Source organism: Vicugna pacos, chromosome 8 (assembly GCF_048564905.1).
Source record: "Vicugna pacos chromosome 8, VicPac4, whole genome shotgun sequence".
Taxonomy (NCBI): domain Eukaryota; kingdom Metazoa; phylum Chordata; class Mammalia; order Artiodactyla; family Camelidae; genus Vicugna; species Vicugna pacos.
Genome location: NC_132994.1, coordinates 41014604 through 41036611, shown reverse-complemented (window position 1 = coordinate 41036611; position 22008 = coordinate 41014604). Strand labels below are relative to the sequence as shown.

Here is a 22008-nt window from a genome sequence, read left to right as displayed (position 1 = left end):
TCATTTCGTTTGATGATGATGTGCAGATCTAACTTTATTGCTTTATGTTTTAGACTTTCATCTCTAAAATTACTACTCTTATTATTCTGTTCTTCTAAGGATAAAGTATGTAAGAAAAAACTACTTTTAGTTCCTTGTCATCATGATAGCCATAAATTATCTGCTATATATTATCCTCTCCACATTATCTACTTTGTCATAACTTCTTCTCAGGAATGTCTCCTTGGGTGAATAAAAGAATAATGTAAAAAAAGTTTTTTTGTTTTGAAATGTTGGAAGTAAAAAATGCAAGAGAAAGAAAAATTGAAGTAGCTGATAAGCCCAATTGAAGAAAATAAGGTTCATTCTGCAGGATGGATGCATGAACCAACTCCACCACAGGAAAACATTTCACAGTGTTTTGCTAATGTGGGAATCTTGACGTATAGTGTTGACAGGTAAGGATGTTAGAAAAAATAATTTTTAATTTTAAAAAACAATGATTTGATTTTAAAAGCATTTTTATTTAGGACCTAGACTATTTTCATTTAATGAATATGCTTTGTGTTATTTAAAAAATCTAATTCAATTTTTTAAAACAAATGTGTGTACAGCCTACACACAGTATCTAAGATATAATTATTCATGCTCTGTGGAGCTGTATCTTTTTCTTAAATGATTTTAAAAACAAAAGATCAAATATCATTGAGTTCTAAAGTGAAGAAAGCCATTTTCCTGAAATACTCAAAGGAGCAGTCACCAAGAATGAATTAATGAAGTAGGAAGGAGCAGTCAGCAAGAATGAATGAATGAAGTAGGAAGACCAAGCCAAGAAGATGGTGGCAGATGCGGACACTACCGTGAAGCTAGGGAGTCACCTCAGGAGGAGCAGACAGAGACAGGAGGATGCCAGAAAGCAGATGCCAGTACAATCTCATTAGAAATAGATGGGAATTACATTATACCTTAAAAAGATATTCTACCTTATTGTGATGCTGTAGTAATCAAAATTGCATTAGAACGTAAAAGTCTATTTCTTCACAATGTCAAGAGTCAAGACAAGGAGGTTGCATTGTTAACAGACGCAATCCATTCAACACCCACAGGAGTAAGAGCAGAAGGGCGCTGTCACCCCGTTAACCCAGGAGGAGAGGGTGGTGGCCCCATAGAGCCCTGTGGGCTGTAAAGAGACTCTGGTGTCTCAGGGGAGGCAGGGGCAAACTTTGCTTTTAAAATTTTAAAGCTCCAATTATCATGATCTCTTGTTCCATGACTTTTATTTCCCTTCATCCTTGCATCCCAGGGGGCCACTGGACCGAGTGGTTTATGTCGTGTCAGTACTCAGGAGGGAAACAGAAGCTCCTTCATCTTCAAGTCAAGCTCGGCCTTCATTCAGTGGCAAGTAACTTGCTTCCCAAGGGTGGTGGCCTCACTAGTGATGCTGACCTGCCATAGGTCATTGGAGAATATAGGAGTGACCGCTTGTGGGTGACTGGAAGCAGTGAGCTCGCAACTCTAGCACAGCGTTACAGGTGGACCGCTGCAGTCTATCTGTAGTGTGTCTGGTTCTGGGAGCCTCCTGGGCAAAGCAGGGGGGAAAGTGGGGGCTCAAGGACCCCTCTTACACTTGTGTATTGAACAGGAGCAGCAGGGGGAGAATTTCCCATCTGCATATTCGCCTGGATGGATTCAATCCAGAAGGGCAAAGGCAGTCTACCTTGGGCACGTACTGGATGCTTTTCCTTTCTTTCCTCTTTGGAATCCCATTTGTGGAGCTGGTTGGAAGCAGGGCTCCTCCTAAGAACCGCTTATCCAAGCTGCCTAACAAGCTGCCAGGCCCCATGACGGGAAGGATCTGCATTAGCTCTCTGGCCCTGGTCTCTGGTGGTCACAGAGCCCCTCTTTCGCTGAAGTACCACACACTGTGCTGTTATTGTCAGAAGTTTGCCGATGGTGAACAAGGCTGTAGCTTCTCCTGCCTAAACATCGTTTCTTCAACTAAACCATCTCCACCCTTAGATGCCACACAACGACTTGAGATTTTGAACGAAATGATCTCCAGTGTTCCCTTCAGCTCTCAAATTCTGTGTCTAAGCTTGTGTCTAAAATGCAAATGAACTTCACTGTTGTTTGGAGGTCATAATTGTGAACTGAAACTGAATGCCAAGTGAAGGCTCAGTCTTCAACAACTACACCAAACTCCTCACATTAAGTTGTCCTCTGTCCCTGACGGTTTTCCTTTTAATTAAAATGCAGCCTGATAGGCAGAATCGTGGGGCCCATAAAGCACTTATGTGATTCACTCAACCATTTATATGCATGTGTGTGACCTATTTAGCTTTTAAAATCCTCTTTAATGCCAAAAACTACATTAGAGAATTCAAACAAAAGCTCACAGGGAGTCCCATAATGAGACTGTTTTGATTATTCCAGTGATTAGCCCATTTCCTCCCTCTTTAGTAATTTCATTTAGAAAAGTAGTCATTTTAAGAACAAGTAGATTTTCTTTATTGCTTTTCTAGTTTACTGTGAAATTGGCAAGTGGCCAGCCATCTGTGAAACTGCAATTATTGCTATTACTTAAAATTTATCAAACCTCTTCAGGTATATGGAAGCAATTCCCCTTGCCGACATAGACAAGGAGACAAGAGAAAAGCAGGAATAAGACCCAACATTGCACAGAAATAGGTCTCACCCCATGTTTCCACCTCTTAGTCCTGAATCCCAGAAGTAGCGTTTGAGGACGCTGTTGGGGAAAATGCTGGATGCAGAACTGCAGAGTGCTTTTGATCCCACAAGGAACCTAGGAGTCTACTTCCCCCTTCCGTGAGGAAGAGGCATTCACACACGCACGCATTTATTTGTCATTCAGAATCTCTCAAAACGTATGGATGTGTTGCCTTCCGATGTAATTTACTTCCGAATAATTCCAGCAGCACTGCCTCCTTCAGCCTCACACGTTTCTCTCTTGCTTTTACTTTTTTACACATTTAAAGCTGTGAAACGGTGGTGAAGATGTTTGAGATGTTCCCACCGGAACTCCTCTCACATCACCACCCCTGGCCACTGAATAGTAAGATGAGAACCTAGGCTGGAGCTGCCCTCCAGAAGTAAGAAGACGCCAGTAGCAGCTTCATCCCTGTGGGCAGGTGCTCACCCTGATGTTTCACCTCAGACAGTGACATCTAGTGGCAGGAAGACGTAACTATCCACGGTACTGCCAAGTTCCCAGGGTGGGGGATGTACTGGTGTATGTCTCTTAAAGCCCTGTGTGGCCGCACAACCAGGTCCGCCTGCAGCCGACTGGGTCTGTATACCTGTTGTCCAGGCGTAATTGTTAACAGTCTTGCTTAGCGGACTGGATGATGAATTGCACAGCCTACTAAACGCCCTGTTGTGGCTCTCTCGGCTATTAGAAGACAGAACACATTTCCAGCCAGTGCCATCACTTTGGGGCAATGAGTTCAGGAAGATTACTCTGCATTGTGTAAAGTAATATTTATCTTTATCTATCCTGAAATTACCAGTCAAGCATTATGGGATGGTTCCCAGCCTCTAACGCTGAGGCCTTGTGAACAAGCTCATTTTCGTGCTTTTATAGATTTAGTCTTATCTACACCAGGCCTTTGTCTATCCAGATGGAAGCCCCTAATTTTAGTCTATTCCCAGAGACCTCCTCCCTCCGATCATTAGTTTTCCTTGTTAATCAGGCTGCAGTAGTGTTTGGAGGCGACTTGTCTGGCTGTCTAAAGAGTGACGCACAATGGCTTGTCCTTTCAGGCGCTAATGAAAGGCCATCTGGTAGGTGCAGGGCTTTCCAGCTGTATTATAATTTTTTTCTGAATTAAACATTTTTGACCACATAGAGAATAAAGGGCAGAGACTGCGTCGGTGGCCCTTAGTGAGCCCTCTGTTTATGTTTGTAGAAGAAAAGGAGAAAAAAAAAAAGAAATCAGAGAAAAAAGGAAGAAAAAAAGATCAGTGTACATAATTAAGAAGCAATGTTATAAATTCAAAACCGCTATTTGTAAGTGAAAAAAGAGCTTCACTTGGTTGTTTTTTTTAAAATCCCAGGGCCAACCTGAAGGAATAGCCCAACATTTTAAGGGTTTATAAAAAAAAATTCAAGGGTAGTTTAAGTGGATCTTGTGATTTCTTCCTTTCCAAGAACAGGAATTTTAGAGAAAAAAGCAGTTAGGGGTAGTAGAAGGAAAAAGGGAACATGTTGTAATAGAATATCTTACCCTTATACTTTGTACTTCTGATTTAGAAGTTCGATTCCATTTCAAAAAAAGATGTGTGAGAGCCTTCCCTGTGCAAGGGGGTTTTGCTGGGCCTGAAATAGATCAATGGGACCTGATTCCAGTTCCTGTTGCTGCAGACATTACAGTTTGTTTTCCTGTGGGCCATCAAGACAACACAATAAATTACAGCTCTCTTGTGAATTTTACTTGTTCCTCTTTTTTTCATGCTAATAATCACTAAAACCATTCAAGTGCTGCCTTATCTTCCCTTTGCAAGAACTTCTGAGCATTTAGGAAAGCCAGTTCTTTCTCTTAAGAAAATTATAAATCACTGGGAAGACATACTAAACATGACATATACATTTATTATGCATACTACTTGGACCCCAATAATTTAGAATTGCTGGACATCTGGACACAGGCTGGGTTGAAGTTCAGCTGTATTTCATTTTGCTCAAAGAGTTTACTAAATAAAAATAAATACTTCAGAGAAAAGTTATATTTTTCAAGGAAAAAGCTTTTCTAAACTGAGTCACATTGTCCAAGCAAATTGCTGATGTTAAGAACTGTGCTGTTCTCTTTACCAAAGCAGACCACAATGGATCTGTACTTAAGGGCGATTTAAAAAAGATCAGTTTGCTGCTGTTCCTTGTTTCCTGAAAAATGAATGGTTTTCTCTTAAAAAGATTTCAAATTGTTTTTTCAGCTTGTTTAATTTTTGAGGTCTGATTAGGAACACAAATGATGAGAACATGTAAATTTACATACAATCATCTCTAAGGATTTAAGAGAGTGCTGGGTGACTACAGTCAGTGGAGTGGGGACCATGAGAAGATATCGTTTAAGTTCAGAGCAGAAACACAAACATGTTCTAAAACGTGCTCTGGAAGATTGCTCTTCCTTTACATCTGGCATCATGCCCAGGGCAGCATACGCAGAACTTTCTTCTTTATAAGAAACTGCTTCTTGCGGGTAAATTTATGTCCTCCATGTGTTTTAAATGTGGGCTTAGGGGATGTAGCTCCAGAGCGGTCTTTAGTATCCTGATAATTAATTAATTTTGTAAATTACAAACATGTTTAAATTCGGCTTTTCGAAGCTACAGCTCTGAGACCAACTGGGCCCTTCCTAATTTGGAAAGATTTTCTTGCCGGTTTTTATTTTGACGTGTACCCTGCTATCTACTTTCGTTGCTATTTCTAGCATCCCCATGGGAGCAGCTTCCATGGTTGTCATAGTGCAAACACTCAAGAAAAACCAAGAACTCGGTGCTTTCATAAAGCATTTATTTTTATTTGAAAACATTATACAGGCATTACATTGCCACAGCCAGTCCATAGGGGAGCATGCAGATATCAAAAATGGAGGGTTTGTTTAACTTATCGGTGTAAATTTCCTTTTTGGTTCGTATTTTCCATTTGCAGTGTCTGGGTTAGTGTGCTTTGTTATGTGGCTTGACAGTAGAATCCTACCCATGGGGTAAAATCTGTACTGGTAGCTAGCTGGGGACTACTAAATGGCTATAAATCAAAAACAAACCCCAAACAAACAACTCTACACGCTTGTCAAAAGGTTAATAGCACAAGTTAGCAATACCTAAACTAAACATTGAAACATTTTCATGGGACACAGTGGTACAATTTTTTTCCATTGCTTGGTCTACCTGGTCGCGGATTTCAGAGTTTAGAGCTGTGGGAAGGTGTGACCAGGGCAAGCGCTATTCTCAGGGCAAGTTTTCACTGGGTTAGTGAGAACCACCACTTTCCTCTCGTGAGGTTTAGGAGAGCTATGGTTTGCTTACCCAACCAAATTCTATACAAATTGCTAAAGTCTCATTTGTGGAGGAGAGAGAGTGGTGGTGGGCTGAAAAACTGAAATTGTTGCTGGTGTCTACGGAGGTTATGAAATTTCAGAAACGAAAACAGCTGGAGTTAGTGATGTCCTTTCCCACTTTACTCTCAAAGGATTGATGCTTTTACCCAGAAAAAGTTTGTTTCTTGTTCTCTTCTTTTTTTCCCTGAAGGGTCAATCTGGAGCTCCTTATCTCGGACAATTTGGTATGTTATCAGCCTTTCTAAATGGAGAAGAACCAACACGGTGAGGTACCCCAGTAACAAGAAAGTCTTGTGTACAAGGACACTGGAGGATACAGGGTATACAGTGAATTCACTTTAACATTCACACTTGGTTTCCATACAATGGAGTCAATTAAAAGATCCTAGAAAATAATTCAGATGGCAACTTTTAGCCATCACTGATTGCAAACCTTTTTGAAATTGAAATTAAGAAAAAGACTCCCAGTCCATTGAATCAACTTGGAAATACTTTCATCCACTCGTTTCTTATAGGATTTTACTAAGCATCTACAAATTAGTGTTATAAAAATGAATAAAAAAGGACTAAAACATTTGGCTTAAAATAAATACTAAAAATGCAATAAATCAAGCAAATTATGCCAACCAATGTAAACACAAAAATAAAACCACAGTCTTTAAAGGTCTTCAGATCTGAATGGACAAAATATTCAGAGAAAGGTATTTAATTGGTTTAAAAGGTAGCAGAGAGCAAACATTGGCAAAATTGTTTTAACTTGATACAGCTTTAACTTTTTTTTTTTGGGTCCCCACAGAAAATAACACTGTTTCTAAGGGGGCCGTACAGAGATGACCATAAAACCTGCATATCAGAGAAGACAGTCTGTCTGTTCCATCTCCAAGGGCAGGACTACCTGCCCCTGGGGGGAGAGGGCAGGCAGAGGGGCCACATGGGTGCTGACTGACAGCATGGGGTGCTTCTGCCTGCCAGGCTACCATGGAAATCCTGACTAAGCAGCAGTTTTTTCTCTACTTTACAGAGACCCCACTGGTGTTTTGCTTTGCTTGCTTAAGATATATAGATTTGAACTGCCCAAAGTTTAATCAACATTTATTTTCCCTTTACAAACCCTGTAACTCCGTCGAGGATATTTTTGAATGGGATTGAAGCCAGCCAAATGTAAAGACTATTGCAGGTTCTGACATGTAGAATCTATTGTATATCATAGAGGTCTGTGGTATTTCTTGGCCTTCTGTATTTGAAAAAAAAAGGGGGGGCTATTTTAAGAACAAGAAAGTTAGACTAGGGACATACCCCTCAAAGCCTTATCAGGACCCTGTAATACTCTTTTTATCTATAAGAATGTTGTGTTGATATATTCAGCTATTGAATGGATGCCAAATATGACCAAAAAGCCAGACTTTCTCACTGGCGACATTTTTTCCACTACAAAGTGGCCAGATCAATCGAGCTGTGGTCAGAGATGGCCCCACATCAGCAGCCTGACTTTGCTAGGAGGCCAAACAATCAATGCCACTTCACATTTAGGTAATTTCCATGCCAATATATTTCAAAAAGGGTGTCACACCATTAAGAGGGCAGAGGACCATGGCTTTATCCAATGCCTTGATTGATTTCCCTATTATCACGAAAGAAATCTAGGGGAAGGAAAGGAAAATCAAATCTAGTTTTTGAAGAGAGAACACAGAGAGGAGCAGAAAGATTAAAAAAAATGTGTTACTCTAAACACAAAGGATATTATTTCTGGGGTTTCCATGAGCCACAGAAACGGAACATTCCTTATGCTGTTATTACAGGGACTTGATTAGCATAATCACGTGGTGCGACAGAAAGGCAATGGTCTAGAGTAATCAGAGATGGAAATATAAAAAGGCTAAAATGTTTGTTTTATATCTATTCCTAGAATAGAGAATTATATGGTCAGTTGCCACTCCCCACAAGGGTCACAGCACAAAGGACTTATTGAGCAGGCAATCCAACAGGTGACAGAGGAAACCATTAGCCACCAGGTCTCTAGGGTAAGGCAGCTTCGCAGGGTGGAGCTCCTGTGGCATGCAGCGCGCACGGACTGTGCAAAAAAAATAAAGTATGATCCTTAAAAAGTGACTTGCCATAGAAAAGTGGGCTTCCTGTTCACTACATGTGGGTCTGGCAATACTTCCCAGCAGGAGTGCAAAACCTCCTCCTGAAAGCCGGTGTACTAACAGTAACAGTAATAATACAAATAATAATACTTGCTTTTGATTCAAAGTTTTTCACAGTAATTAATGCAGGGGGTTGTGACGGGGATACACACTAGCTAGACATCTCTCCAAGTCAGGTGGGTCAGAGCCTGCGTCTCCCGTGACGTTCAACTTGTGCCTTTCCCAGGCTTTCGGATTTGCTACCTTGCAGTCCACCTGTGTAAACCGCACCTAATAAATACCTTTCTCTACGTACACAACAGAGGTGACGGGCGAACACACGGCCGCGGAGGGGTCCTCAGTGGGCGGCGAGGGCCTCGTCCTAGGCCACGCGGACGTGGGGCTCCTCTTCGGTCTCCTGGCCCAGGCTGGTGTAGGTGACCGAAGGCTCCACCTGAGCTGTGGTCGGCAAGTCCACCACCGGTCCCGAAGGATTGCGGAACTGCTTGTAGACCCGGGGGTCCTGGGCGATGTACGTGGAGGTGGAGGAGTAGAGCACCAGCCCGATGAGGATGGTGAAGAAAGACAGGAGATACAGTCCTGAAAACTGAAAAACACAACCGCCAAGTCACTTAGCAGCCGCGTACCCATTAACGAGGCGGAGAGAGAAGCGGGCGGAGCCGCGACCTCCCGGTACAGGCCTCCTGATGAGCTGCCAGGAATCCTGATGGAGAGTGAACGTTCTCTCCCCAAGCTGGCTTGGTCTTATTGATTCTCCCAATCTCTCTCCTTGACTCCGTGGCTAACACAGAGGAAGACTTAGCTAACTGTCCCTAAAGCCGCAGTCTGACTGCCCGACGCGGGAGAGCCTGTTAAGCACGAATTAAAATACATCAAGTTAAAACCAGAAATATCTCCGATATCACTCAACAAAGAGCTGGTTGTTCGTGGCTTCATTACACACAGGAAAAATACAGATATTCCACTTAAGGTTGTAATGAAGCCTTAAACACTGAGCCCCGCACTGACACAGCTGCATCCGGCACTTTCGTTTCACTTTAATCCAATTCAGACGCGATTTGTCTTCCGAGTAGGAATCGTTATTGACTTTGGTAACTATCTTTGCAAGATTAGATTATTCTTTGATGGAAAGAAATAGTGTAACATTCCATTCTTGTTCCACTACTCTAAAAACAAAACCAAACAGGGATGGATATATAGCGTTCTGCTTCCTAAACTATTTCTGATAACTCATAGAGTTTTGTGGGGAAAAGAAAATACCGGCTTATACCGCTGCCTGAGAATTTACATGTGTTTTTGGAGAAAAAAATCGACACGTTCTTGGCCTTGAGGAGCTACCCTGGAAGTAGTTACTGGAGTAATTAGTTACTGGAGGTAACAACATGAGTGTTGTCATGGTAACAATAGGAGTGTTGTCACGGTAACAATAGGAGTGTTGTCACGGTAACAATAGGAGTGTTGCCATTTCTGTTGTTTCATTCATTCATTGATTCACTCCTTCATTCAAGGAATAGTTTCTTCTATCCATGCCTTCTCTGTATTAAATATTGAACCATGTACGGGGGAAAGAGAAATGAAAACATACGGTCCTTACATCAAGGACTTAATAGTCAGGGAGACAAAAACAACACAATGCGGATGCTACGCCAGCTCTCACTGTAGTCGGTAACTGTTGTCCCAGTCTTGACCACACCCTGCACCCACTGGGGAAAAAAAGATCAGTTTGATTTTCCTATTTTATGTTATATGCTCATTCTCTAAAAGAACTAAGAACTGGTGAAAAAGACAAAAATTAATTGGAAGCTGGAAGAAAGGAAAACAGGAAAAGGATCCAGAGAGTCTACAAGCTAAGTTGCAGGGCTATAATAAAGAGCTAAAACATGTCCATGACATTCAATAATAGGAAGGGCAGTTTTGGAAATGGCACATAGAAAACATATTCCTGTGGCTAAAAATCCCTGCTATGTTTTGTTTTTTCACTTTCTCTCTCTCTCATTTTTTTTTTAGCAGTAGCAAGGTAGTTTAGACTAAGGACCATTTCCTGATTTTCTTCCTAGAGCACCCCTCACCCTGTCCTTTAATTCCTTTATCCTTCACATTCAAACTGCATGATAGTACTTCCTCAGATGGATTTGTATGGTAGACTCAGCTTGTAACAGCTTCACTTAATTAACTTTAAATAATTAACTCAGTCTTTCCCAATGAAAATAAAGGTGCTTTATTCCTTATGAACTTGTTTGTAAAATAAAATGGTAGCCAAAGAAACCCACTAACTCAGGACTGTTGTATATGATCTCAGGAAAACTATTTACTCCCAAACATATTTCCTGAAATTCTCCATTCAAGAGCTTTGTCTTTTACCTGAAACTTTGGCAAATGAAATGGGTTTGTTCCTAACATTACCAACATTTCAAATACTTTGTTAATGACTTTCATTTTCAAAGCTCCCCTCCTGCATCTCCAGTTTCGAGCGAGAACCTTGCACGTCCATGGTGTGAGCCTGTCTCTGTTGCAGCAGATGCAGACAGGGCCATTAAGAATGGGGCTTTGAGCCTTAATCGCAGCCAGAGTGAAGTTAGAGTCTATGGAGGAAAAAAAAAGAATGGGGCTTTGAGGTTAGAACTGCATTCTAACCACAAACTGGATTCAAATCCTAGCTCTCCTCCTTTCTGGCTGTTAGTTTGGACAAGTTTCTTAACCTTTCCAGCTCCAAGTTTCATCAGTTCAGTGGAGATAATAATTGTACCTACTAGGTAGATTGGCTATAAACATTAAATTAGATAAAACATGTAAAACACTTATCTGAGTACCTGCCTCTCAGCGAGGATTCAAGTTACATTCACGTCATTGTTATTATTTGCATTGTTTTTTATTATTATTATCTTATCATCCATGACTACACCTATAAGAGTGTTAAAATATTTTTATATAGTCATTGATTAATTTGCCTTTTTTCCATTGTCCCTTGACTATGGGCCTATGTCTTTCTTGACCCCTGTCAGGTGCAGAGCCTGGCATAGTGTAGGCATCTACAAGTGTTACTTGCTCTTTGTTTATATTTGAATGAATTTAATTAAGATTTCAGACTAAAGAAACAATAAAAAATCAGCCTGGACCAATGGTGTATTTCAAATTTGTTAGCTTTCCACTCAATCCAACATCATTTTTCACACATAAAATGCTAAACAAATGACACTAACCACTCAATGAAAAGGAAGTCATAGTATTGATTCTTAATCTTTGACTCTAAAAGTCATCTTCAAACCCGTGGTCAGTTAGAGGAGAGTGGTAAGACGATGATTGCGAGGAACAGTGCAGAAGGCAAAAGTCCAGGTAGAAGACTGCAGGCCCTTACACAGTGGATCGGCACAGGAAGCCTCATGAACTTGGGGTGGACAGGATTTGGCAACTGAAGTCATGTAGGAGGAGGGACAGGAAAGGATCTGACACAGAGTGTCCAGGGAGAGGGATATGGCTTCCTCTCAATTTCTGATTTTGGCTCCTATATTATGATTTGATCAATATGACAAAGATCTTAATGGATTTTTTTTTTAAAGCTAATGTCTTTGCTAGTGTGAAAAATAGCACCTGAATCACTCATTTTTTTGGCGACACAACTATCATGTTAAATGACAAATCCACCACAAAGTGTTTTCCTGGGACATAGCTTTAGAATGACAATGCATACTTTATTTCCAATGCATTTCCATTTAATTCATACAGGATTCACTCTAAAATTGTTCAAAATAAAGACAGAATAGAATTTTATATGACAGAGGCATCTTGGAAGTCACCCAAGAGATTTTATTAATAGTTGGTAGAGAAAGTTTTCATTTAACCCACAAGACCAAAAGGGGAGCAGTAAGGCAAGCACTATGGTTAATCTGGATAAATATTGAATGTTAAAAATAATTACAGAAAGATATTTTAAAAAGAAAGAAGAAGTTTGATTTCTTTTTCCTCTTTATAGATTGATAAGAGGAAAGTTAATCAGGGGTACTTAATAGGATGGCCCTCATTTCTGGATGCTGCACTTATCCTGATGGACCATTCATTTAAAAAAACCAGTGAAACAAGCAAAAACTCTGTATATTCTAGGATGCCTAACTTGTTAACTGCAAAGAATTACTCATGCCTAGTTCCCAGGGACAGAGAAGGCTAGTTTCCGGTAGAGGCTTGCTGCCTCCATTTGAGAGCACGGACTGCTGTCTGAAGTGCACTCTATGGTCCTCTCTGCAGCCAGTTGCAGCCCATCAGAGGACTCGGTGCCGCACTTTTGCCTGCGTTTTATCTGACTTGTAGGTTTGAGAAGCTGAGAAAGGATGCACCCTTTCTCAGGACCACACTGCACACGCTGTTTACTTTTTTCTTGCCTTTTTCCATCTTGACGAGTCTCTGCTAACAAGGGTCAGAAAGCACTTGCTGTATGTAAGGAGCATGTCCATATGTGGCTTAATGCAATCCAAATGGGACACGAGCCATTGTCCAGAATGGGGTGGCTTGGAAGACTGATGATAAATCTGAACAAAGCTTTTGAACCTCCAGCTGGGGATTAAACCCAGCTCTTAGCCAGCGGACATCCCAGTACAATTACTAGTTAGCTAATGGGACATTCAGCACATCAGTTAAGGGCAGACCAAATTTTCATTTTGGATTTGGTATTAAACATCTAAGTTGAATTCTAATAAACCAATGACTTTAATGGGCCTAAATCTATATAAGTAGAAAACTACATGGTTTGAAAGCCATTCAAAGGACGTTTATAAATATATCAACTAGACTATGTGAGGAAGAGGGCGATTTTTAAGGGAGACATTCTTTTTCAGACTTTTTCTCTGCTCACCAGAGAACATGGGCAGCCCACAGAGAGGCACAAGGTGGAATCTGAAATGACTCGGGGCTAAAGCCCTGCTTTCGCTGAGTGTGTGCACCAGCTACTTCCATGTGGTGGGCCCGGTTCTTCCTTCTTCCCTGGGGAGTGCACGTTAAAAGAGGCCTTCTGTGATGTACACCTCTGTGTAACACGGCTTTCCAAAGGTTCTTGATGTTGGACTCTGGTCATTTTTTATCAGTGACTCCACTTGGGCCTATTAGTGACCAGAACTAATTTTGATTTAATAGGTAATAAAAAGTTAAAAGATTCCTTTAGTTCTCAAAGACAGATGTATGACAGTTCTATCTGAAGAGAAACGATGTCATTTGCGAGAGGTAGAGGACAGACCTGGAAAAGGGCAGTTGGTGAGGGTTCTTAGGAAAGTGGGGTACAGGGAATGAAACTTGGGTAAAGCTCCTGCAGTTATTTGAAAAAAAAGGGGAGAGGTTTAGATTTAAATCCAACGTAGGTCTAACTTGGAGAGCAGAAGCAGCTCAGGGGAAATATAATTGGAAGGAGGGAGAAAATAAGGTCAAATTAGAAAGAGAAAAAGAAAAAAAGCAAAGGAAAATTTTTGATAGTTAGGAGGAAATGGGACTGCAGAACTTGGATGGCCCCCTCCCCCACAAATATAATTCTTTTCTAAACTCACCCCGCATGTATTTTTCTTTGTCTCTACCTTTTTGTGTACACACACACACACACGCACGCACGCACAGATATATAAACACACACACCTATGAGCTGCTACTACTGAGCTGATAGGACCTGCATTCTGAACACTTCTTGAGAGAAGCTGGGCAGGCTCAGAGACCACCACCCCTGAAGGCTTCTCGTGTATGGCAGGCTTGCAAAGGCCAGCGCTTCCGAGCCCTCCTGCGCTCCCCAGGCTATGAGTGAGCAGCGGAGGAAGGAAATACCAGCTACCTTAAACCACAGCTCAAGGAAAGCACTGCTGGTACAACTTCAAAACACAAGCTGCCTTGACCGAATGAAGGGGCTCTGCTGGATGCGAGCCTGCCATTGAAAGGGGTATACCATCTGGAAACATGAGGATGGTTAAGAGCTGCAACTGTTTTCTGAACTGCGTAAGAAAGCTGTTCAGAAATGAATTTCAGGATAGTTCTACCTCTTCTTAGACATGGCTTTTGACATGGAGGTATTTTCACAAATACAAAGGCTACGTGGCCACAACAATGATTTCCTTTCTAGTTCTTACTCAAATCTTTTAAACAGATACAGATGTAAGTAAATCTTTCCACCTTTCAAACTCATTAGCAGAAAACATCTAGAGAGTAGAGTCGGGGACTCTGCAAACTTGGAGGTTGCTTCAGAAGTCAGTGCACCCACGAGTAAGTAGAATGATAAAGGACAGTGACTGGTCATTCCCAAGGTTATATGCACAGGCTGGCAAAGGTGAGATTCAAGAGCTGCTGGGAAAATTTCTCGGTAGGGAGATTGCCCTGGCAAATTTAAGAAGAAGTTATGCCTGGGAAAAATTAGACTTTAAATTTGTGGAACTGTCCTGAATACTCTGCAATGTAAAACAAAGTGTCTTTTCCCCTGGGCTACCACCTTCTGTGCAGTAAAATGCACATATAAAGATATATCAACTGGCACATCTAAACCATGATTTCTAGACCAAGAAGGAATAAATTAGCCTGATTCTGTTTCAAACAGAACCAGATTACACATTTTGGAGGTCTTAGGTACCAGAGTCGTTCAAAGATTCATCATTGATGAGGTTAAGCAAAATGCCGATTAGAAGAATGAATCATAATTCAATACAATGCTGGGGTTTTTCCATCCAAATATTATGGATTTTATAACTAAGACGGGAGCCCAAGGGCTCTTGAGCCGCCACTCGACATGTGGATTGAAAGGTGGACCCTTTGGACAACAGCCAATCTGCTGAGTGTCCTGGGGCAGAAGGGAGAGAGGACAGCTCACCCAGGACAATGCATCTCTCAGCAGCCGTGTGAGTCTCAGAGGCTTGCGGGCCACACCTTGACCCTGGGAATGGAATGGTGGGGAGAGACCCAGAGGAGGCTGCTGGTCACTGCTGGGCAGGCTGTAAGTCGTGGCCTGGTTGGGATCCTGTGACCAAAGACTCTGCCTGGTCCTGATCTACTGTCGCTGAGTCTGAGCCAATTGCTATTCAGGGCAAGGAAACTAGACAGACCTGGCTCCACAGAAACACCAACATAAACAAGCTGATGCTTGACCTCCTAATTTTGGCTCTGCACTAAACCAACAAAATCATTTTTATTATTATTAAGAGCATTAAAAATGCAAAAGTTCTGCCTCTGAGTTTACCGAACTGGAAATAAATTGCCCGGAGAGGAGGCCCGAGTTTTTCAAATTCTTTGGAACTGCTTTATTATTGCTTTTGCCTCCTGCTTTTGCCTCCTGCTTTTGCCTCCTCTTATTTCTTTTCTTCCTCCTTTTTCCTCATTTTTTTAAGGAAAAAAAGGGGCTAAATCTCTCCAGCTAAATATTGCAATATTTCTTTTTTCTAAGTCATAAAATGGAAAATACCAAATGCGGGCATGGCACACAATGTATGGAGAAACACCAAAACCGGGAGTCTTCAGAGACGAAGACTAGCTACCTCCACCCCTCCTTCCCCATTCTTTCCCCAGTCAGGAGAGAGGAAAAAGGCCCCAGTCCATGGTAATCTAATCAAGACAGAAAATAAATCAATGAAAGCTTCAGTCAAAATGCCAGATGGTCTCTCTACCCATATGAGAAAACCCAGGCATCACTAAGGTTTAAATACCTGGAAACAACTCACTCTCCAAATATCACATGAAGCAGAGGAGCGGCAGCCAGGGCCCTTGCCTCCCTGTGGCCTGACGCTGTCACCCAGGGCCAGGCTGTGCCCCCACTGCAGTCTGAGTTCAGTTTATAAGGCGTTCTGTTTGGTGTGCAAAGCCATTTATTTGGCAGTATCATTTGTGCAGCCAGTTGCCTCTAAGGCCCATGAGTGTTCTTTTATGGGCAAACACCTTCCCCTGGGGGTAGTTTCACACATGAGTACAGCAACACAGAGCTAAAAAGGGATTTCTGTCATTATCTTTTATATGACGGACATTTTCACTTGGTTTGATGAATTGACAGAAATCCTTGTTCATGCAGATTTCTATTCTCTGCAGTCCAGCAAAAGAAGACCATGAGAACCAAGCCAGAAGTGGAATAAAAGGGGGCTGGTCTGTGGGAGTGTTTAATTATAGGCTCAGTTACAACAAAGGCTATTGGATGGCTCATTGATGTTGCCTTTCCACGCGTGGTTCTTACTATCACTAGTCAAGAAAAGATCACATTTGTGTGTGAGGTACACTGAGCAGTGGCTTTCACTCCTGTGTCTGGACTCTTGCATCATGTGACGTCTGTTTTCCCTCTATACAACACAGAGGTACCCACTGGGCTGGAGTCATTTTGCAAGGGACTGATTTTTAAAGCAGGTGAAAGATCTTAAATTATAGAAGTGGTAGTGTTGTAGCTCAACACAGTTCAAAGAGTATCTGTTCCATTACAGCGGAATCAAGAGACTAGATGGGAGGGGCTTCATTCACTACTCCCACTAGTGACCCACTGGTAAAACATTTGCTTCCTGTCACTGCAACCTGATGCTCTGCTGATCTAGAAGTCTTACCTCCAAAGGGAGGAACATATCCACCAAGAGACACAACAATGTTTCTACTGACCTGAGAGTTAAGATTGTCACCCGACCACTTTGGGCTCTTCATGCCTCTCAATTAACAAAGAAGGGAGTTCTTGTCACTGTGCTGGCTGGGGTGGCTGACCTTGGTAACCAAGGGAAAATTGGGCTGCTGTTTCATGATGGAGGCAAGGCAGAGTATGTCTGGAATACAGACAAACTCTTAGGCATCTCTTAGTGTTGCCATGCCCTGTGATTAAAGTCAATGGAAAACTTCAACAACCCAAGAGTCCAGGCAGGACTACTAACGGCCCCGACTCTTCAGGAATGAAGGCTGGGTCACCCCACCAGATAAAGAACCACGGAGTTGGCTGAGATACTTGCTGATGACAAACGGAATATGGAATGGGTATTGGAAGAAGGTAACTATAAGTACCAGCTATAGTAATATGGCCAGTTCCAGAAATAAGGACTGTAATTGTCACGAGTATTTATTCCTTATTTTGCTATAAATATGTTCATCTGTCTGTGTGTGTATAAAATACCTCTGCTTCTTCTCTTATCTCCTTATCATATAAGATATATTGACTTTACATCATAGCATTTAAGAGTTGCTAACTTTACATCATAGTATTTAAGTTACAGGATATTAAGGAGAAGTGTGAACACCCCCCGAGATGTTTGCATCCTCTTCTGAGTCAAAGGTTAGTGTGTTTTCAGTAGCGTGCAGGCTAGTTGTATCATGTTAAGCAAAAGTATGACCTATTGTTGTCTTTATTTTGAGATTAAGTATGATTTAAGGAGATGTGCATATGGATGCCAAGTTGAGAAGACATAGACTTGTAATAGTTAATTTTATGTGTCAGCTTGGCTTAGCCATAGTACTGAGACGTTTGGTCAAACACCAGTCTAGGTGTTGCTGTGAAGGAATTTTTTTAGATGAAATTAACATTAAACCAGTAGACCCTGAGTAAAGCAGGTTACCCTCCATAATGTGGATGGGCTTCATTCAATCAGTTGAAGGTCTTAAGAGAAAAAGACCGAGGTCCCTGAGGAAGATGGAAGCCTGTCTTTGGACTCAAGCTGCAACACCAGCACTTCCCTGGGACTCCGGCTGCCAGCCTGCCCTCCAGGTTTCCAGCTTGCTAGCCTCTACAGCTGCATGTGCTGCTTCTTAAAATAAACCTATCTCTGTCCTTATCCCTATATCTCTGCCTGTAGATTGGAAGATAGGTAGATTTATACAGGACTATATAGAGACAGAGAAAGATACTCACATACATCCTATTGGTTCTGTTTCTCTGGAGAGTCCTGACAATATAGTTAATAACACAAAAACCTGTTATACGAAAGGAGATGCTGATGTAAACTTTCATAACAATTTCTCTCCATGGCAAGTTTTAGAAATGGACTTTGATATTTTCCAGGCGATTCCAGGGGCAATTCACAGTATGAGCTCTAGAGTCAGAATGCCGGGGTTTGCATATGTCGTTTGCCACTTTCCTGTTATGGTCTTGAACGAGTTCCTTACTTCTCCGTAACTTTAATCGCTCATCAATTAACAGAGGATAATAACAGTACCTGCTGCACGGGCTTACTGTGAGCATTAAATGAAATAACGCGTGTAAAACTTTTGGTGCATGCTTGGCACACAGTAAATGTTCAATAAATGGCAGCTGTTGTTATCTTTACATCACAAAGAGTAAATGCTAAAACAAAGATAGATATAAAAACCTTCCTCAATAGCCCTTTCTGAAAAGTTCCGAATGCATCAAGTTGAACTGCAAATCCATTTAGAGAACTGGCAATTTAAAAAAAGGGTGCGACCATCGGTGCATCTGGAGAGGAAGGCTCTTTTGGCAAAGCGAATAATAAACCCTGGTTTACAGGCTCAGAGTCTGGACTTACTTAAGTTGAGTTTTCTTACAGTGACAATTATATAAGTTTCAGGAATCCTCATAAATTCCTATTCTGCTTTACCTTGTTTACTACTTTTGAGCAACTCCTTCCCAGTGACACAAGTCAGGTTTGAGCAGCTACGAGTATACGTAAGTGCAGCAATTCGTTTTGCTTCCTGCTTGTGCCAAGCTTAAAAGTGGACCCCAAAATACATCCACATCCTAATCCCTGGAACCTGCGAATGTTAGTCACCCTATCTGGGAAAAGGGCGTTGTAGATGTGATCAAGGATTTTGAGCTGACAGATTATCCTGGGTGCTGTGGACTGAATTGTGCCTGTCTCCCCAAAATTTGTATATTGAAGCTAAGACCCCCAATGTGTTTGCATTTAGAGATGCGGCTTCTGTTGAAGTAACTGAAGTTAAATGATGTCATAATGGTGGATTAGTCCTTATTTAAACAAAAATTTAGAGGGGGAAGATATTTGGCTTGCTTATTTATTTACTTATTCATGGAGGTACTAGGGATTGAACCCAGGACCTCGTGCATTCTAAGCAGGCACTCTACCCCTGAGCTATACCCTCCCCCCAGGTTGGTCCTCATAAGAAATCAGACAGCTTTCCCTCCCACTGCACCCCCGCCCACATCATGTGCACACACAGAGGAAAGGCCATGTGAAGATGTGAGAAGGCAGTTGTCTGCAAGCCAGGAAGAGACCTCTCACCAGAAACTGAGGCCTGCTGGACCCTGATCTGAGACTTCCAACCTTCCAAAGTATGACAAATACATTTCTGTTGTCTAAGCCACCTGCCCTGAGGTCTTTTGTTCTGGGAGCCTGAGCAGGCTAATATACCTGGGTTATTCAGCTGGGCCCTAAATGCAGTCACATGCATCTTACAAGAGGGGGCAAAGGGAGATTTTAGATCAGAGAAGCAGGGGATGTGAAGATAAATGAGAGAGAGATTTGAAGATGCTGTCCTCAAAGACCAGCGTGACAGAGCCACAGGCCAAGGAACGGTGGCAGCCACAGGGGCCGGAAGCGGAAAGGCACAGCTTCTCCCTGAGCCGCTCGTTGGAACACGGCTCTGCTGAACCTAAATCCTGGCCCAGTGAAACTGACTTTGAACTTCTGGTCCCAGAACTGTGAGAGAAGAGATTTCTGTTTGTTTTAAGCCACCGAAGTTTGTGGTAATTGGTTATAGCAGCTAATTATAGTTACTAAAAGACTCAGTAATAAATTATTCATTCAACAACTGAGCTTAACTGTGATCTGAGACCCTAATTATTACCTCACTATCCATCCATTCAAGAAATGCTTACTGAGCTCCTATTATGTGCCGTGTGCTGGGGACATGGTAATAAATAAAATGCATGTAACTCCTTGCATTTATTCTTTGCTTCCTTTGTTGGCACAGTGAATGTCTGACTAACACCGCTCTCCTCCACCACCATCTTCCTGGCCAGAGAGGCCTTCTGCAGAGTGTGTCTGAGTGGGGGCACGTGGTGGGACTGGAGCCCGACCCTCAACCTCCTACGGCTGACAGTCCCTTTTAGTGTGATTTGGTCCTTGTTCCTGGGCTGGGTCTGCTTACAGTTGCTTGAAGTGCCTGATCGTAATGTCGTCCCCCGCTGTGGAACCGGGGGTGGTGGCGCCTGGTCTCTCAGCAGCGGTGGGACAACTGGGAGAGCCCTTCTGGGTCTTGGCACAAGCACACGCGTTCGTCAAGTTCAGGGTGATTGCTGAGAGCCTGTCAGTGACTTGAGAGCATCTCGACAGCTTTTCTCGTGCCGGGGCTGCCTCACTGGGGACTGCGCATTTCCCCAGTTTCCCTCCTTTCCAGTCTATTTTGGGAGACAGACTAAAAACTAAGTTCAAGGAACTCCTCTGTCATGCAATTCTGGGAAATCATCCGAAGGAAACGAATACATGACAGGATGATGAGAGACGGTGGGAGGCATCTAGAGAGTTAGGGAGGTCGTCTCTGAAGAGGAGGCATTGGAGTTGAGCCTGTAGAAGCCGAAGTGGCAGCCGTGGGAGGGCGCGGGAAGAGCGGTCCAGGCAGAGGGACAAGAGCGCAGGTGCAGAGGAGGAAAGGGCACGGCTGGTACCAGCACCGGGAGGAAGCCAGTGCCGCTGATGTTGAGCACTTAACAGTAATTAACACTCGAGTGCCTGCTCTGTTCCAGGCACTGCTTGATGAGATTTACATTATTCACATTCTTAATAACTCATGAGGAAGCTATACTTAATCTCCTCTTGGGAAGAAGAAGTTGAGGCCAGTACGGCAGGCAAACATCCGGAGCGGAGGTGGGAGCCGTGGGACACAGGCACTGTGATTAGGCCCTCAGAGGTCAGCAGGGCCTCTGAATTTTGCTCAAAACGCAATGAGAAAGAAGTATTAAAGGGTACTCAGCAGAAGAGCACAATCTAATTGGTGTTTAAAAGAATCACTCTGGCTGCCATTGGGTGATTAATTGTAGAGAGGAGTAAGTGGAGGCGGGAAGACCAAGAGACTACTGATCCCAGTGAGAGGTGGTGGTGTTTGAACCAAGATGGTGGCAGGAGAAACAGAAGAGAATCTAATTTGGAGGAGGATCAACAGAATTTGCTGATGGATTAAATGTGAGGAGTGAAGAAGAGAGACACCGAGACTGATTCTCAGTTCCTGAGGCTGACTGTTCTGAGGGTGTGCGATTCTCTTCCAAGCATTTCTTATGGTGCATTTATTCTCCTAGAACATACCATCTTTTTAAATGAAGAGGATTTACTCTTAACATCACCTATAGTACTAGCATACACTGTGTGCGGTTGTAGGTATGATTCCTGCCAATATTTAATCCATAAAGTTCTCCCATTTCTCTGTTGGTCTCCTTTCTTGCAACCTGAGAAGTGTTCTAAGAAGAGAACTATGTTTAGGAAAGTACAGTTAATACAATTCTAAATTAAGATTGATAATCTTAGCAAACAAAGCTGCAGTCCACTTTCTCCAAAGTATTTTCATGTATATCATCTCACTTCAGTTTCAGAAAACCAGCCCCTCAGAGAAGCATGGATCACCATGGTGAACGACTTCGGGCTGAGGATGCAGAAGGTGTGGGCAGGTGTAGTAAAGGATTCAGGGCTCTGTCTTGTAGTGACAGCTGACACAGTGCCCAGAGCACTTGACACTCCACCCGATTCTCTTTCAACCTCCTAATTACTTGGTTAACTGCATTGCAATGTAATTCTTTTTGTTTCTTCCATACCCTATATTGAAGCTTCTAGGGCAATCCATCCCTCTCACATTGCATGGGGTGGGATTGGGGGGAACTCAACTTTATTTAATTCAACGTATCTTGGAACAACTTTAATGGATTATTGATGAATTTGGAA

The 22008-nt window shown here is 42.4% G+C and overlaps 1 protein-coding gene and 1 non-coding gene across 3 annotated transcripts in view; both read right to left on the bottom strand.

Annotated features, from left to right (window-relative positions):
- Window positions 1–5495: 5495 nt before the first annotated feature.
- Window positions 5496–22008, bottom strand: part of SLC35F1 (solute carrier family 35 member F1) — a 359888-nt gene continuing 343375 nt past the window's right edge. For both annotated transcript variants that reach the window (XM_072965785.1, XM_072965786.1), the window contains one exon: window positions 5496–8789. In XM_072965785.1, coding sequence (XP_072821886.1) covers window positions 8565–8789 — 225 coding nt within the window. In that variant the 3' untranslated portion in view covers window positions 5496–8564. The remainder of the gene's footprint in view (window positions 8790–22008) is intronic.
- Window positions 19148–19220, bottom strand: TRNAS-AGA (transfer RNA serine (anticodon AGA)). Its single transcript has one exon. It is a non-coding gene; the product is annotated as a tRNA-Ser (tRNA).